The sequence below is a fragment of the Toxorhynchites rutilus genome, chromosome 3 (genome assembly GCF_029784135.1).
Source record: "Toxorhynchites rutilus septentrionalis strain SRP chromosome 3, ASM2978413v1, whole genome shotgun sequence".
NCBI classification, from domain to species: Eukaryota; Metazoa; Arthropoda; class Insecta; order Diptera; family Culicidae; genus Toxorhynchites; species Toxorhynchites rutilus.
This window is the reverse complement of record NC_073746.1, coordinates 35,456,088-35,472,893: the sequence shown is the minus strand read 5'-3', so window position 1 is coordinate 35,472,893 and position 16,806 is coordinate 35,456,088. Positions and strand designations below refer to the sequence as shown.

At 37.3% G+C, this 16,806-nt stretch overlaps 1 protein-coding gene across 1 annotated transcript in view; it reads right to left on the bottom strand.

Annotated features, from left to right (window-relative positions):
* Positions 1–1,946: 1,946 nt before the first annotated feature.
* The window catches only part of LOC129778128 (uncharacterized), a 30,098-nt gene continuing 15,238 nt past the window's right edge, over positions 1,947–16,806 (bottom strand). The window contains exons 2-6 of the mRNA XM_055784834.1: positions 8,588–8,796; positions 8,320–8,455; positions 7,786–8,048; positions 7,536–7,668; positions 1,947–3,655 (exon numbers count right to left, since the gene is read on the bottom strand). Coding sequence (XP_055640809.1) covers positions 3,483–3,655; positions 7,536–7,668; positions 7,786–8,048; positions 8,320–8,455; positions 8,588–8,796 — 914 coding nt within the window. The 3' untranslated portion in view covers positions 1,947–3,482. The remainder of the gene's footprint in view (positions 3,656–7,535; positions 7,669–7,785; positions 8,049–8,319; positions 8,456–8,587; positions 8,797–16,806) is intronic.

The following is a 16,806-nucleotide window of genomic DNA, read 5'->3' as shown; positions in this document are numbered from 1 at the left end:
GAATGTATTTTTTTGCCATCGCTCCCTTCGTTCGCTCATTCGTTCGTCTCGTTGGACTCGCCCCTCTGGCTGAGTCCGCCGATTTGTCTCTATCCTGTGAGTGTGTACCGCTAGAGTATAAAACACGCGGACCCCAAAAAAATATCTTATTTTCTTTCAAACCGTAAACCCGTGTGGTTGTACGGCATCGGCATCGTGGACGTAACAAAGGAGGACAAGTTAAGGGAAAGGCAAAGACTCACTCGAACCGTGCAGGTCTCCAGTTTCCTGTTGGTCGCATTCACTGATTGCAAGGGTAACTAGGCCGAACGGATTGGTGCCGGAGCACCAGTATACCTAACAGCGATTATAGAGTTTCGGCCGTCGGAGTGCTCGAGTTGGCTTGCAAAGCTGCTCACGACAATCAGTAAACCCGCATCAAGAACAGAGCAGCTTCGGTTCGGCGCTCATCAAGGCAACAATTAGTTTCAGTGAGTGGCAAAGTGTTTCTCCGGCACGTCGCATTAAATTGTAATTTACTGAACAACATGTCACAAGCTGGATGGGAAGAAATTTTCCAACTGTGAAAGCTGTGGCGAGTGGCAAACGCAATAGCTAAACAGGAAGGTTTAACCGAACAAGATGGGAATATCGAGTGATAACAAAAACACAACACCAAAGGTTCTTTTCAGAACCATCAACATATTCATAAAGAGTAAACAGTGAACTAATCCATTTTTCAGGTAGATAGGTAGGTATTCACGTAGGAGAAGAAAATAAAACAATAAAACAATATATTTAAAATATATATTTAACAAAAGCTGTCCCCTTTGTATAGTCCTACGTCACTCCGGTTATGTCCCTGACATTACCCACCCGTCTTTTTTTTGGGCCAATAAACAAAATGTACATGGTCGGTTTTTGAAATTTGACATGACCATTTTTGCTGCCACCCTAATGAGGATCTATGCATACCCCATAACTATAAAAGTTCGGTCATAGGAAATAGTTTGATCATTCACGTTAGATAATAATACCTATTTCACTGAAGAGGGTCAATGATATGAGAAAAAATATATGAACGTTTGACTGGGCAACCCTCTCAGGTGGCTCAATCCGTTTATTGATTATACCCCCTTCTCCCCTCTCCGTGGACAATCGTGGAAATTTTCTTACCCCCTACCCTCCTAAAGTTGTCCACGTGGTATGTGGACAGCCCCTAAAGTGCTGTTGGACTCGCTCTATCCGATCTATGTGGACTACATGTAACGGGGTCCAGACTTGTACCCCGTATTCCAAGACAATACGCTCCAGAGAGCAGTACAGCGTTTTCAAACAATATATATCGTCAAAGCATTTCGTGTTTCGGCTCAAATGACCGGCTCGTGAGCGCTCGCCCATCTCTATTCCATCCTGTGTTGATCAAGTACGAGACTATTAGAACGACCAAAGGTAATGATCCTGCATTTCTTGTTGTTGACCCCCCTTCCTTTATCGCCACACCATTCGAGGTCCTCTTGACGAGTAAGGTAATTCGAAAGTGATGAGATCACCCTGTCAGTAAGGCCGTAATCATTGATCATTGATAAAAATGTTGAACAATAGTGGTTCAAGAACGCTTCCTTGCGGTAATCCAGAAGTGATTTTGAAACTGCGGAATCTGGATGAGTTAGCCAAAAATTTGCAGTGCGATCGCGGAGATACGTAAAAACTTTCCTGGTCGAATGCAATTGCGGCGTATCTTTTTCAACTACGTCAACTATGCGATTATGTCTAAGGCATAACCCTTAAACTTTTTCGAATTTCAAAACTTACCTTTCGATGAACTGATATAGGTGCACCACTTTTCGCTCCCATTCCATTTCGGATATATCTTCAACTAAGAAATATCGAGCTTTGAAACAAACAAAATCATAAATTTTCTCATAAAAGACTCATGAATTTATACATTTATTAAAATAGACTAAATCGTATCTGGGTCATATGAAAATTATTTACAATAATAACCGTTCGTGCGTTCGATTTTTTTTCTTCTTCTAATCTCTTTCATTATTAATCCAAAAAAAATCCAATTTTCCATTTCGATAACAATCAACATTCGAATTTGTTTCTCCCCCTCTCCTAACAAACGAACTCACACTTTGTTTCAACTGAAATAAAATCATCACTAATTGTGCTCCGACGAAGCTGGAAACAGACTCTGGCGCTCTGGCGTTGTCTTAATTGGTTTGCTTGCTTGAAACAATATTTTTTTCCGTCTTCTATTACTATTTATGTTCTTTTCAGTTACTAAAAATCACATTCATTTGCGGGAGATTCTTTGACTCTGTTCTTTGATTTCGTAAAGGGGGCCATCAGCATGCACCATTATCATTTATGTATGTTTTTGTTTGTTCGTTAAAATTTGCCCTCTGAGGAACACGAATGTGTGTGTGTGTGTGTTTGCGGAGCGAATGATGTGTTTTTTTTCTGAGGATACATTTTCCTGCGGGGTGATGTTTCTGATATGGGCAATTCATGTTTATGTCGCTGGTCGTTAGCCTGATTTGCGTCGCGCTGCTGCGTTGCTGCGTTTGGATATTTGATTTTTCTTTAATTGTTCTAGAGATGATAGAGTTTCGATTTGCTTTTTAATACTGATGTGTTTAGAGTGAGTTGGGGGCTGTGGGTTTGAACTTATTGCGATTGGAACAAAGGAGATTTGATATTTTGTTTCTTAAAAAATACATTGAATTCGAGTAGACAACTTTACTTTGTTTTTTTTCTTCCCATAAATATGTTAAAGTTCAAGAGCGAAATTTTCTTCACATAAATAAGTTATTTAAAAAGTTTTTTTTGTTGTGAGTGTTTATGCGTATTACACCTGATATGACGAATTAGTTTGTTTCAGTTTTCTGTGTTTTCTTTCGTTTGTGTGTTAGTATAGTTTAACGATAAGTAATACTGATTTTTTGTTTTATCATGGAAACACTTTTCCTCTTCCCTTTTCTCTTTAACTTGATTTTTTTTCTCTTAAAATTGACATGTATTAATTGCGAGTAGACCGCTTTAATGATCGATGTTATCAACCTTGTGTTGTCTAAAATTTCCTCTAAATTAGCAACTTAAGTTAGACTTTTTCTCGTAGCTTGCATCTATGCTTCATTGGATCCTACCGATTAAAACTTAGAAACAAATTTTACATTTATTTACAGGATCTGTATCTCACTATGTGATATACACTTTTTCAGCTTCTGGCACTCGATGTCTTACTGACAATTTTCTTTTTCTGTTTCACTCACTCACGCATTGGCAGTCTCACCCACTCCCACATCCATTCGTTGTAAGCTCACAAAATTTACAGCTTCTTTTATATCTTTGGCATTCAATTTAATCTAAAAAGTGTTTGGGGGAGGTTACTTCTTTATTAAAATCTAAAACGCAATATAAAAGCCACTAAGATACGTGATTCCCCCTGCTGGCAGGCAGCGGGCTTCCGATGGTTTCCGCTCCGTGGGATAGAGTTATCTTCTGATCGAGGATCGTCCCCAGCTCCCCGGCCCCGGCAGGACCGCAGACAGTGTCGACGAGGACGAAGTCGAGTTGAGCAGCACCAGGAGCAGTAGCAGCACATTTGTAGCAGCAGAAGTACTTGCCATAAATCTCCGCCGGTGGTTACTGGAGCTCGAGTTGCTTTCTGCGATCCGGGAACATCGTCGGGGCCGTGGCGAAACACCAGAAACAGCAGCGAAATCGAGAAGGGGAGAAAGAGAAAGAGAGAGAGATGGGAGACATTATTATTTTATGTGTGCGCTTGCTTTGGTGTGGGGGTGGCTCGGAAAGGTCAATGGTTGTAATTTTTGCGGTAGTTTGCGACTGACAGTCGGTATAAGGCTAACGTTCGTTTAGTGTTTGGTGCACGGACGATTAACACAAATGTATGGTATTTGATTTTACTTTTAGTGTTCGAACATGGGGTTGAATACAAGTTGTTGTGATCAATAATGTAGTTCATTGATTTGTTGATTCGTTACTCGTCTTACTGCGAAGCGATGCAGGATTTCAGTCAGTCGGAAGAAAGGTTCACTGAATGAAAGCAATTTGTAAATCTCATCGGGGTAAATATACGAACATTAGACACTTGTAATGTTCTTGTTAATTTGTAAACATCATCGATTATCTATTCAGAGAAAGATTAAAAGATTACTTTCCATTTTCGGAAAAAAAAAGCATGAAATTGTGTTGGTGACAGAATATCTGTTCGAAAATCAATTGCCACAAATGTTTGTCTGCATATCACTCAAGATTTGAGCTGTTTACAATGAAGAATTAGAATTTTTTGAATAAAAAAAGGGAAAATCGTAAAATTTTATTTACCATATGTTTGTCAGTGAAATTGTTTTTTGACGAATTTCACGCCAACTCAAAATATAGTGCATTCGATAAAGTTTTAGATCTTATTAAAATAAAGGGTGTGTCACATCAAATTGCATCACGGAAAAAACGCTGTAGAAATTCGCCCAGTAGACCGATCCTTTTGAAAATTATAGACAGTAAAATAAAAACTATTAAACAACTTTTGGCATTTTCTTTTTATTCATACTTCGAGCCCAAGCCCGTATGCTCGCACCTTCCTCTTTACCCCGTCCATAAGGTTCTGTACAACGTCAGGTTGTACAGGTAATCTTCGATATAACGTACATTTCACTTTCAAAATTGTACGTTGTATCGAATTGTACGTTATATCGAAGCACAATGAAGTACTCACAAACGTAGTCTTTAATACATTATTGTGTTGCTGTTTTAGTACAGTTGATGAATAACTTCAACCAGAAGACGAATTTCTCATGATGTTTCCCTTCGTACTGTTGATTAAAGCTTGATTCATTTAGAATCCAGAATCACAAAACCAGCTGTATTTCGGGATTGGTTGAAGGTACAAAACTTGTTTTAGCATCACAATATAGATAATTAATTGTTCTATCAGAAAAAAAATATTGAAAAAAAATTTCCTTTATACTTTGGAAATGTGTACGTTATATCGAGGTAAAATGTACGTTATATCGAGTGACGTTATATCGAGGGTACGTTATAACGAGGGTACGTTATATCGAAGTTTCCCTGTAGTTTTTTTTTTAACAGAAATCCATTTTCTCTTGAAGTCCGCCTCCGATTTGACAACTTTTGGGTGCTTCCGGAAGACCTGCTTCATAATCGCCCAATATTTCTCTATTGGGCGAAGCTCCGGCGCATTGGGCGGGTTCATTTCCTTTGGCACGAAGGTGACCCCGTTGGCTTCGTACCACTCCAACACGTCCTTCGAATAGTGGCACGAAGCGAGATCCGGCCAGAAGATGGTCGGGCCCTCGTTCTGCTTCAATAGTGGTAGTAAGCGCTACTGTAGGCACTCCTTAAGGTAAACCTGCCCGTTTCCCGTGTCATCACGGAGGGGGCGCTCCGCTTTCCGCAAGAGCAGATCGCTTGCCACACCATGTACTTTTTGGCAAACTTCGATAGGTTCTGCTTGCGAATCTCCTCCGGAACGCTGAATTTGTCCTCTGCGGAGAAGAACAACAGGCCCGGCAGCTGACGAAAGTCCGTTTTGACGTAGGTTTCGTCGTCCATTACCAGGCAATGCGGCTTCGTCAGCATTTCGGTGTAAAGCTTCCAGGCTCGCGTCTTCCCCACCATGTTTTGCCTTTCGTCGCGGTTAGGAGCCTTCTGAACCTTGTATGTACGCAGGCCCTCCCGCTGCATGGTCCGCCGGACGAATGAACTTGACAAATTCAGCTTATTGGCGACATCCCGGACCGAACTTCTCGGATCACGTCTAAACTGCTTAACTACGCGCTTGTGATCTTTTTCACTGACGGAGCATCCATTTTTGCCTTCCGGTCGATGGTTAGGTTCTCGAAGTATCGTTTTAGTACTCTGCTGACCGTGGATTGGACGATTCCCAGCATCTTACCGATGTCCCGATGTGACAACTCCGGATTCTCGAAATGAGTGCACAGGATTAATTCACGACGCACTTTTTCGTTCGACGACATTTTTCCAAATTTACGAAAAATTGACAGTGAAGCATGGCCAACGTGATCTATACACTCTTATCTGATTATAAGCGAAAGATGAAGATATAATTCCTAAAAATTAAATTTCTACAGCGTTTTTTCCGTGACGCAATTTGATGTGACACACCCTTTAGCTCAGCATATCATATCAGATCGTTTAAAAGCAATGGGAATGATCCGAAAGATAGGACATTGGGTGCCGTATGAATTGAAGCCACGGGATGTCGAATGCCCTTTTTTTCACGTGCGAACAACTGCTCCAACGGCATAAAAGAAAGGGTTTTTTTTTGCATCGAATCGTTACTGGCGACGAAAAATGGGTCAATAACAACAATCCTAAACGTCGGGCAACTTATGGATACCCCGGCCATGTATCAACATCGACGGCCGCGCGGAATATCCACGGCCAGAAGGTTAAGCTGTCTATTTGGTGGAGCCAGCTCGGTGTGGTATACTATGAGCTGCTAAAACCGAATGAAACCATTAGGGGGGACCTCTACCGGTGACAATTGATGCGTTTGAGCCGTGCACTGAACGAAAAACGGCCACAATACAAGCAAAAACACGATAAAGTTATTTTGTAGCACGACAATGCTTGGCCGCGTGTCGCGAAACCGGTCAAAACATACTTGGAAACGCTGAAATGGGAGGTACTAATAAACTTATCGGTACTCCAATATTAGAAAATTTGTTTGGGCCCTTTCAAAAATGTAGCCTTATCGTTTTTGGAATATTTCAAGTGTGTAAAGTTGTTTGAAAGACCATTATGTTTACACCCATAACGTTTCACTAATATCTGAGATGGTGCTGCCAACGGCTAGTCGAGTTGTCATGAAGTTCGTCATATTGCAAATTAAAGTGTTTTTTTTGTAAATAAAAAAGAGTACCATTTTTTTCTCAGTGTATTTTTTTTTTCTCGTTTGGACATCAATACTCTGTAACTCTTTCTAAGACACTGTTTCGGTAGGACCCATAGTTCTTCAGATATAAATTATCAAAGATTTCTCTTACTGAATTCGATACGCCCTTTTCAAGAGTTACACTTGGGTCAAAAAACTCCCAAATGCTGTGGAAAACTCATATTTTCTTCAACCCAAACGGAATACAAACCTTCATTCGAATCAAAAATACTCATATTTTGTCATTTGTCGATTGTCGATGTCGATTCAAAATCGCGAAACCATCGATTGCGTTTAGAGTTGGCAGATTAGTCTTTTGACACTATGAATTTACATCGCAAAAGCAGGTTTTTGGATGAGGCGCATTTCTGGATGAAAACATAAAATCACAAATACCATAGAAATTCCCATCAAAGGAGGCTGTTTTGTAGCTCTTACCGAAACTTCTGCGTTTTATTTCAAACTTTTCGCTATGATTGGGAAACCCTTTGTGAAATCAGCTTCATGTGAAAAGTAACTGTGAATGTGTAAAACTAAACCGCTTGCAATATACGCCCGTGAAAAGCCGTTGATATATTCCATTAACAATACGGAAAACCTCGCTCACCTTGTCGATCCGCTCGGGATCCGTTGGGATGAAGCGTCTCTTTGGACTCGAGCGCCGGTGGTTTTGGTTGTTTGTCCCCCTCCACACTCTCCTCGTTGCTCTTCCAGTACACGTGTGCTATCGTTGCAACGCACTGCGAAAAGTGAAACAAAGAAAAAAATATATAGGTATGTAACGAACGAACGCATGAATATCGTTATTACACCATTCGCAGCTCATCTCCCATGGCGACACATGGGGCGAAGCTTACCTTCAGCTTCATATCACCACGCTTGAAATGCCGCAGCCTGACTCGGAACTCTAATCCTAAAATGGTAGTCTCTAGGCCTTCTCTCCCGGTTATCACAGTGTCGTAGCGACGCAGCGCGGTCTGATCGGCCACCTCGCCGTTGATGAACCACGTCAGCTTGGCAGCCGGTTTCGAGCGTCCGGAGGTGCAGTTGACCCGGACCATGTCACCAATTTGATAGCGAGGTTTGCCGCCGGTGATTTTTGGGTCTGTGTCCGGCAGGGCTGAACGGATGGAAAATGGACAAAGAGCGAAAGAACGAGACGGAATGAGTGTTATGCACTGTTGCATCGTTGACACGGATTATGAGCTTCGCTCGAAGGGTTGTATTTGTGTGGTGATGCTTTCTGATAAAAAAATTTCTACATTAACGTTATAATCTGCATTATCACTGGCTATTTCCATGATGAAAATTTACACCACATTCGTACGACCCTCCAGCGAAAGCGAAGCACAAATAACACATATCAACCCCTCCCCCAGGCACACACTTACCGACCACTACCATGTCCCCGTGGCTGGAGACCGTCTGGAACGAGGGCGCTTCTGCTGATACCTCGCAGCGATATCGCCCAGACGAGGCCAGAGTCACATTATTTAGCACTATCTGATTCTCGGTTGAATTTAGCAGCTGAAATAAAATGGACCCCATTCGGGTTTGGTGAGTTCAAAGGGAAAGCCAAAGCAAACGAAAACAAGTCGAGTGAAGAAGAGAGAAAAAAAAACATAATCCCAAACATAGGAGCAAAGTGCGAATACTCACATCGACTGATACTCCCGTCAGGACGAAAAACTGAGCCGGCGGATTATCTCTAGGAACATATCGGTAGAACTCGTTGCCGTCTTTGTACCACTTGACCGAGTAGAGGGCCTCACCGTTCAGGTCGAAATGGCATTCCAGCTGGACGGTGCTGTTTTTGGCCACATGGTTCGGTATTCGCACCTCCGTCAGGCGCAGGCAGAAGCAGATGTCTGCGGGATTAAATCGTGGATAAAATGGAACGGTTAGGGAACTGATGCATATGCGGAAAATTATCCGGAAATGCAAATTACTCTGTCGCTGGATGAAGCATGTAATCAATTAGGAAAAGTATTAATTAGAGGAAACCCAAGTGTTAAAGATAAACGAATATTTTATTTGTATAATTTGAAGACCAGTGAGGAGAAACCGATAGCTTGATCACTTCTATTTTCAACGACTTATATGATGAAACTTAATTGTACCCTAAACAACAAGAATGGGTTGGAAGTTAAAGTATAACGCCAATAGTTCCGGGTCTAAAATTAAATCAAACTATCATCTTTAACACGTTGAGCCTAGAGAACCAAGAATGAACTTTTTGCCTGACTCACGTCGATTTCTGCGGATCGATAGTTGATTTTTCAAAAAATCATTTCCTAGCTTTGTCGCTGTCGTTTCAATGTTGAGATACCTAAAACGAAAAGTCCATTGTCGGTCCGATGAGAACGGCACGAGAAAGACGGATCATTCACGGGTCAGTCTCGAGGGTCCGAAGCAGGGCTCAACGTGTTAAAACAAAAAACCTGGTAGGCATGAGAATAGGTTGTAAACTATATACGATACCGCTAGGATACCGATTACTATATGTATGATTCCGATTAGGGAGGCCCTATGCATAAAAAAAATCTGGAATTTTTTGTTCCTAAATTTGGCTTCAAACAATTCGTAAAACCACAAATTCAAACCCCCATACCCAATTTTTAATCGTGATTTTAGTATTTTTGTATAAAAATATTGGAATAATTTAACCGTCGTTCGTTTTTCATACAGAACGAATTTATTGATGTTGTTAAAGGACAGATGGCGCTAAGCCCGCTACATCGAGCTTTCATCCACATATCCGCAAGTAACCTCACTTCATCTAAAGTCAGGCGTATCGGCTACAAGCTGGAAGTATTTTTGAATGACCACAACGAATTATTGAAATTCTTCAAATCACACTTGCTCGGTTTACAAAATGACAATCATGCTATTGTCATCAATCCTGATGAAACACCTGCTGGAGAGCACGAGTGTAGATTTAATGCGTGATCGGTGCTAGAATGATATCAGGCGACTGCACTGTGGCGCGAAAAATTGTGATTCGAAGAAAAAACAATAATATGGGTTTCTCCGTTACGCACATCGTTCATACGACTCTCCCCATGTTCTTCTTCAATAGCACTAACGTCCCCAACGTTCACTTTATCATCGTACTATTACTTGCATCATTTTTAGAAGTGCTTTGTTGAGATTTCTATGCCAAGCAATTCGGTCCCACCTATTGCTGGATGTATTCGGTTGAATGGAAGACTCGAGGATTACCTCATCCACACATTTTTTAGTTTGGGTGTCCACATACGCGTTGGGGAAATCGATAGTGTAATATCTTCAGAGATTCCAAATCTGCCAACTGATCAACTACTCATCCGTATTCTGGAAACCTTTTGATTCAAAATTACCGAACATGTTGCAATTTTGAATTCTACAATCCGTTCGACTCAAGTCCAATGGGGTTGTGCAAATCTGGCAGCATTGACATTGATAACATTGAGCTCCGTGTCCCATTTCTGTGAAGCAAAAATGGTAATGGATATTCGGGTGGAAAAACGCTTTTAAAACAAAAATTTCAAACGAAAACCAGCTCTACATATCAAATCTGTGTTCTATGTAAAAATAACACATTTTCTACAATTGGAGAAAAATCTTGCACGAAAATTGTGTCTGATGATGATTTTATATTACGGATAAAGTTTTGGTTATAGAAAAATAAAGTTAAATTAGGATCAGGACTATATCTCCTATGCATTTAGACAACATCGAGTGATATTTTTCATTCAAATTTCAACAACTCAAAATTGCTTTCAGGTCTGCTAATCTTATAGAGAGTAAATTGCTCCACGAATACGAATTAGGATCGATATTTAGAAGATCTTTTCCTTTCCGATTTCTGATTTTTTGGATCGATTCTCTGTACTCCGAAAAATCTCAAAAATCAATATTTTCATTTCGATACTTCTGATCTTTTTTTGGAAAGTAGTTTTTCAGTGAACATTGATTTTAATCTCACCAAAAACCACCTGACAAATTTCATAAACATTGGGTCCTTCTCAATGTTGTCAAATTAGTGGTCGTAAATTTAGGAGAAGCAGTTTCGTAAGTTTGGTCACTACAAAACAAGTGGTCACAAGTTATATTTAAGTTTATATTCATTGGGTCCAGCGGAAGCTTTCTTTTCTAGAAATGGGACTGCTACCGATTTCGATGAATCCCAGACTAATGGCGTGGTTAGATTTTATGGGTTTATTGTCGGCAATGTTCTGGATGAATATCAGTTGTTGAATTTCTAATAGTAATTTTCAATTAATTTTCTTTTAATTAAACATTTTCATGATGGTATAAGATGAATGCCATGTAGAATACAGTTTTAGGAGTTTTATCTTTTCGGTGACCTTCATGCTGAGAATCAAAGTAAAATTGTTTTTAATATTTGTACAGAAATGTGAACGTAGTTTTACTTGCGTCATTTTTATTAGTACATAGTTGAGATTTCGATGCTAAATAATACACCTTGAATTCTGAGTGGTAAGCTCTAGAATACGTGTGACCACAGTACAAGACGGAGGAAATTTCTTTGATGAAAAATTCCCCCGACCAGAACGGGAATCGAGCCCGAACCCCCGGTATGTTAGGTTTGACGCTAACCACTCGACCACTCGTAATACCGATGAATTATTTTGACGTTTTTTGCGACAAGGTGAGGTTGCCACATTTGTATAGAACGATAGAATTTGAGACGAGCGGATTTAAGAATGCAAGAAATCGATTTCGAACAAATCGTGAAATTCGATCGAGTTTGAAACCAAAATTTCCGAAATGTAAATAACTGTTCGATACGGTTACCACAAGCATGGTTCATGGCCTATTGAATGACAACGACGGAATAATGCGGTTCCAAATAGAATGATACACCAGCTCCATTCAAGTTACCTGGCGTATCGTTGGTTTTCCAATTCAAGAACGGGACCCAGCAGCTAAAAATTCAGCCGTCCTTCTTGCAAATGAAAAGCGAATATTTTCCACCAACGACAGAATTTGAACGAAAATAATATTGATTTTCTTTTTTTTCCATTTTTCTACTTTACGACAAAATTATTTTACTTTTTTCATTTTACATTGAACTTTAAAGAGATCAAACATGTCAGTTCTGTTATGAAATACATTAAATCAAGTTGAAAACAAATTCGATCTTTTTTTATTGATTAAATTTGATCAATTTTATAGATCGATAAAACATTCAAACACACATATAATACATTAGTTATGTTTTATTTAATATTAAAATTATTTACTAGAAATAATTTATATGACGAACAACGTTTGACGGGTCAGCTAGTAATAATATATCGAATCAGAAAAATTGTAAATTGAAACTGCGTCAAAATTTGCTAACGAGCCTCGCTCCTATGGTGTTTTCTCTATCAAATGATATTTTCAATATTTTATTATTATCTTTCGATTGCTTGATTGTCGATTGGAGTGATCTTTGTCGCATTTCTAAGCTCGAATATTTTGCAGTTGGACTCGATGCTGAATTCATCAGAAGTGTTGGTGCTCTCATGATGCTGCGTTTAAATAAAATTGAAGTGGATATTTTGCATTTTAATTTTTCATTTGGATTGTAAAGCTACAAAGGAAGTCTTGGTCAAGTAATTCAACAAAAACGGAACTGAATGATCCTCCAGAATCGACTGACATGGATTATGGTCGGTAAACAAATATTCACGAGAGCAGTGTTATCATGAGTATAAGTTATTCTGCGCACGAATCTGTTGCGTATTTCTGACTTTCATTCAACCATATGGCTATACAATTCCAGCATTGTTACTGAACTTTTTCATTATAATATAAACTTGTCTTCATAAACAATGTTCCTATGAGACTTTCTCACCACCTGCAAACAAAAATGTTTTTAATTTAAATAGAATACTAATTTGATATGGAAAAGATAATTTTCATTCATAATTTTAATTTTGAAAACGTTCATTCCGAATGAAAATCAGTTATTCTTTGACGCTCCCCTAAACTAGTAAACGAAGAAATTTGAAGAAAACAAATACTTTTGACGTTTGAGATGTTGGCACTAAAAACATGACGGGTGCCGTACAACTGCGTTTTACCTTACCTTCCAGCTTTGTCCCCAACATGTGTTCATTCCATCCGCACTACACAAAAGGTCCAATTTTTCGATCGTTTTTCAATCCAATAAAAACATTGATTTATTGTGGAATATTCGATCAATCGGTTAGAAAAACGGTATATTAATCTGCAATCAACTGCATCGGAGTTATTCTTGATTTGTTTGTCTTAATCCCGCACCGTTGCTCCTTTCCTGTGTACTTTTCCCTATTTTATAAGATGGTAAGCGTTAATAAAAAGGTAGCATCTATTGGGTGTAGAAATAAGTCCCAATCGTTTGACTCAATAGGTTTGCCATTTGAATGATCAATCGGCAAAGAAAAAACGGCTAATCTTTTTTTATATGAAACTAGCTGACCCGACGAACTTCGTCTTGCTCAAAATAGATTTTTTGATTTGAATACTATCAAACATCCACGTTTTCTTACTAAGTGAACGTTAGTGAGTCCAATCACTGAGCTCTTCATTGATTAATTACCCTTTGACCCTATACAATTTCCTTTTACTATAAATTGTCTAATACTTCCACAAAAATTCGTCCTTATAATATAAAATTATTTTCAGACACAATTCTCGTTCAAGATTCTTCAAGCATTTGGAAACAACATGTTTCTCCGTTGCATGGAACACATGTTTGATACAGAGAATATTACAAAATAAAGACAGCTCAAATCGGACCATTCCTTCCTCGGGTTTAGGGTACACCAACACATCTGGCCATCTATATAAATAGATAGAAGATATAGGAATGCGTTAGTCCGTCTGAAAATCCTTTTCCGCTTTCGAACAAAAATCAATTTCGTTATCGCCAACATCAAATGGATTAACAACGCTTAGCTAATTGTAGAACATATGGGAATTCAATTTTCCTAATTTTCCGATTTTTCTCTCCGCTATATTGATCTACGGGAAGAGACGAATACAACGAAATAGAGTTGATCTACGATCTACGACTGTTGATCTACGGGAAGAGACGAATACAACGAAATAGAGTTGACTCAAATTGAACCATTCCTTCCTCGGGTTTGCGTTTACCAGCACATATTTGTTTGTTTTTGTTTATAGATGTAATGGCAGGAACATTTTTTGCTAAAATAAGAACTGCAATATTATGACACTAAAAAGGGTATGTAATTATTTTAAAATTGCCGTGAAAAAAAAATGGTTGATCATAACAACAATTGGCCCTTCTATAGAATTTATGTTCAAGTATATTCAAAATATGTTTGTGAATTTTCTGACATTTATTTTGAGAGCCGTATCTGTTTGGTTAAACAGTATTCACCAGAATACCTTCCACCCGAAATACAATTCACCGAAACATATTCATTCGTGTGTGACATTTCTCCGAATGAAGATTATTTTTTAGATTTAGAATTATTATTTTTCGAATGTTTCTTCTTCATTCATTCGAGTGAATATGTTCCGGGTAGATGATATAAATAAAACACGAAAGTACAACAAAAATAGAATGCAAAGATAAAATTATTTTCGCGAAATTGTGGGAGAATCCTATTAAGAAGACTTTGCTTTTACATTTATAAAACTTAGTGCGGGCAAATCTGATGTTCCTCTTGAGAATCAGAGGCCATTCTTACATTTTAACAGTCCTTGGAAATCCTTTCGTCGAATATGATAATTTTTGAACAAGTAAAATCAAAAGCATTCATCTTATGAACAATTCCAAATGAAATCGACAAATGACAAAAGATGAGTATTTTTGATTCGAATGAAAGTGTGTATTCCGTTTGGGTTAGAGGAAATATGAGTTTTCCACAGCAATTGGGAATTTTTTGACTCAAGCGTAACTTTTGAAAATGGGGTATCGATTTGAGTAAGAGAAATCTTTGATAATTTATATCTCAAAAAATATGAGTCGTACCGAAATAATGTGTTAGAAAGAGTTATAGAGTATTGTTGGCTTAATTTGAAACAAATATACACTGAGAAGAAAAATTAGTACTCTTTTTTTATTCATAAAATAAAATTTTAATCTGCGATATCAAAAAATATGTTTTTTTTATATTTTTTCAATTTTTTCATAAAAAAGAGAAGTCATGTAGAAAATTAAAAAAATGGGCCCAAGATGGTAAAACTATTTTTGACGAAATTTGTGGAACATTGATTTTTTAGGAATTTTCGAAACTTTTTGTATGTTAGCAATCATTCTTAGCCACAAATTATGAATTCTGATGTGATTTAAAACAAAAAAGGTTATTATCAATCTCCTTCTAAATGCAACCATTCTCGAGATATTTAAAAAAATATTTCTAATTTATAATCTTTTTTATATTTAGTAAATAATCTCTTTTAATATGTTTGTCGTGTTATACCGTCATGTTCATGAAATTTTATGAATTCTCTTATAATTTCCAACAATTTTTTCGATTGATTGAAGTTTGTATTAAGATAAAAAAGATTTTTTAGTTTCACTACGTTTTGTATTAACTCACATGTCTTCGAATGTTTCGTAACGTAACTCCTAAACATATGTCTTTACCATAACGATGTATTTGGAAAAGTTGTTGGGAATTATAAGCGAATTCATAAAATCTCATGAACATGATGGTATAACACGACAAACATATTTACAGGGCCGATTTACTATTAAAAAGACAATAAATTACAATTTTTTTTAAATATCTCGAGAATGGCTACGTTTAGAAGAAGATTGATAATAACCTTTTTTGTTTTGGATCACATCAGGATTCATAATTTGTGGCTGAAAATGATTGCTAACATACAAAAATTCGATGTTTCTAAAATTCCTAAAAATTCGATGTTCCACAAATTTCGTCAAAAATAGTTTTACCATCTTGGGCCCATTTTTCAAATTCTCTACATGACTTCTATTTTATATGAAAAAAATATTAAAAAAAATATTAAAAAATACATATTTTTTTATATTGCAAATTAAAATTTTATTTTGTAAATAAAAAAAAAGGGTACTAATTTTTCTTCTCAGTGTATATTTTATTTCAAATTAAGCCAACAATACTCTATTACTCTTTCTAACACACTATTTCGGTACGACTCATATGTTTTGAGATATAAATTATCAGAGATTTCTCTTACTAAAATCGATACTACCTTTTCAAAAGTTACACTTGAGTCAAAAAATGAACCATAATGATGTATTCGGAAAAGTTGCTGGGAATTATAAGAAAATTCATGAAATTTCATGAACATGACGGTATAACACGACAAACATATTAAAAGGGATTATTTACTATAAAAAAAAACAATAAATTAGAAATATTTTTTTTAAATATCTCGAGAATGGTTGCATTTAGAAAGAGATTGATAATCACCTTTTTTGTTTTAAATAACATCAGGATTCATAATTTGTGATTAAAAATGACTGCTAACATACAAGAACTCGAAGTTTCGAAAATTCCTAAAAATTCGATGTTCCACAAAGTTTGTCAAAAATAGTTTTACCATCTTGGGCTCATTTTTTAAATTTTCTACATGACTTCTATTTTGTATGAAAAAATAAAAAAAAAAATTAAGAAATATTTATTTTGGATATTGCAAATTGAATTTTTATTTTGTAAATATAAAAAAGAGTACTAATTTTTTTTCTCAATGTACATTTTTTTCATATTCAACCATCAATACTCTATAACTCTTTCTAAGACACTATTTCGGTAGGACTCATAGTTTTTGAGATATAAATTATCAAAGATTTCGCTTGCTAAAATCGATACGCCCTTTTCAAAAGTTACGCTTGAGTCAAAAAATTCCCAATTGCTGTGAAAAACTCATATTTCCTCCAACCC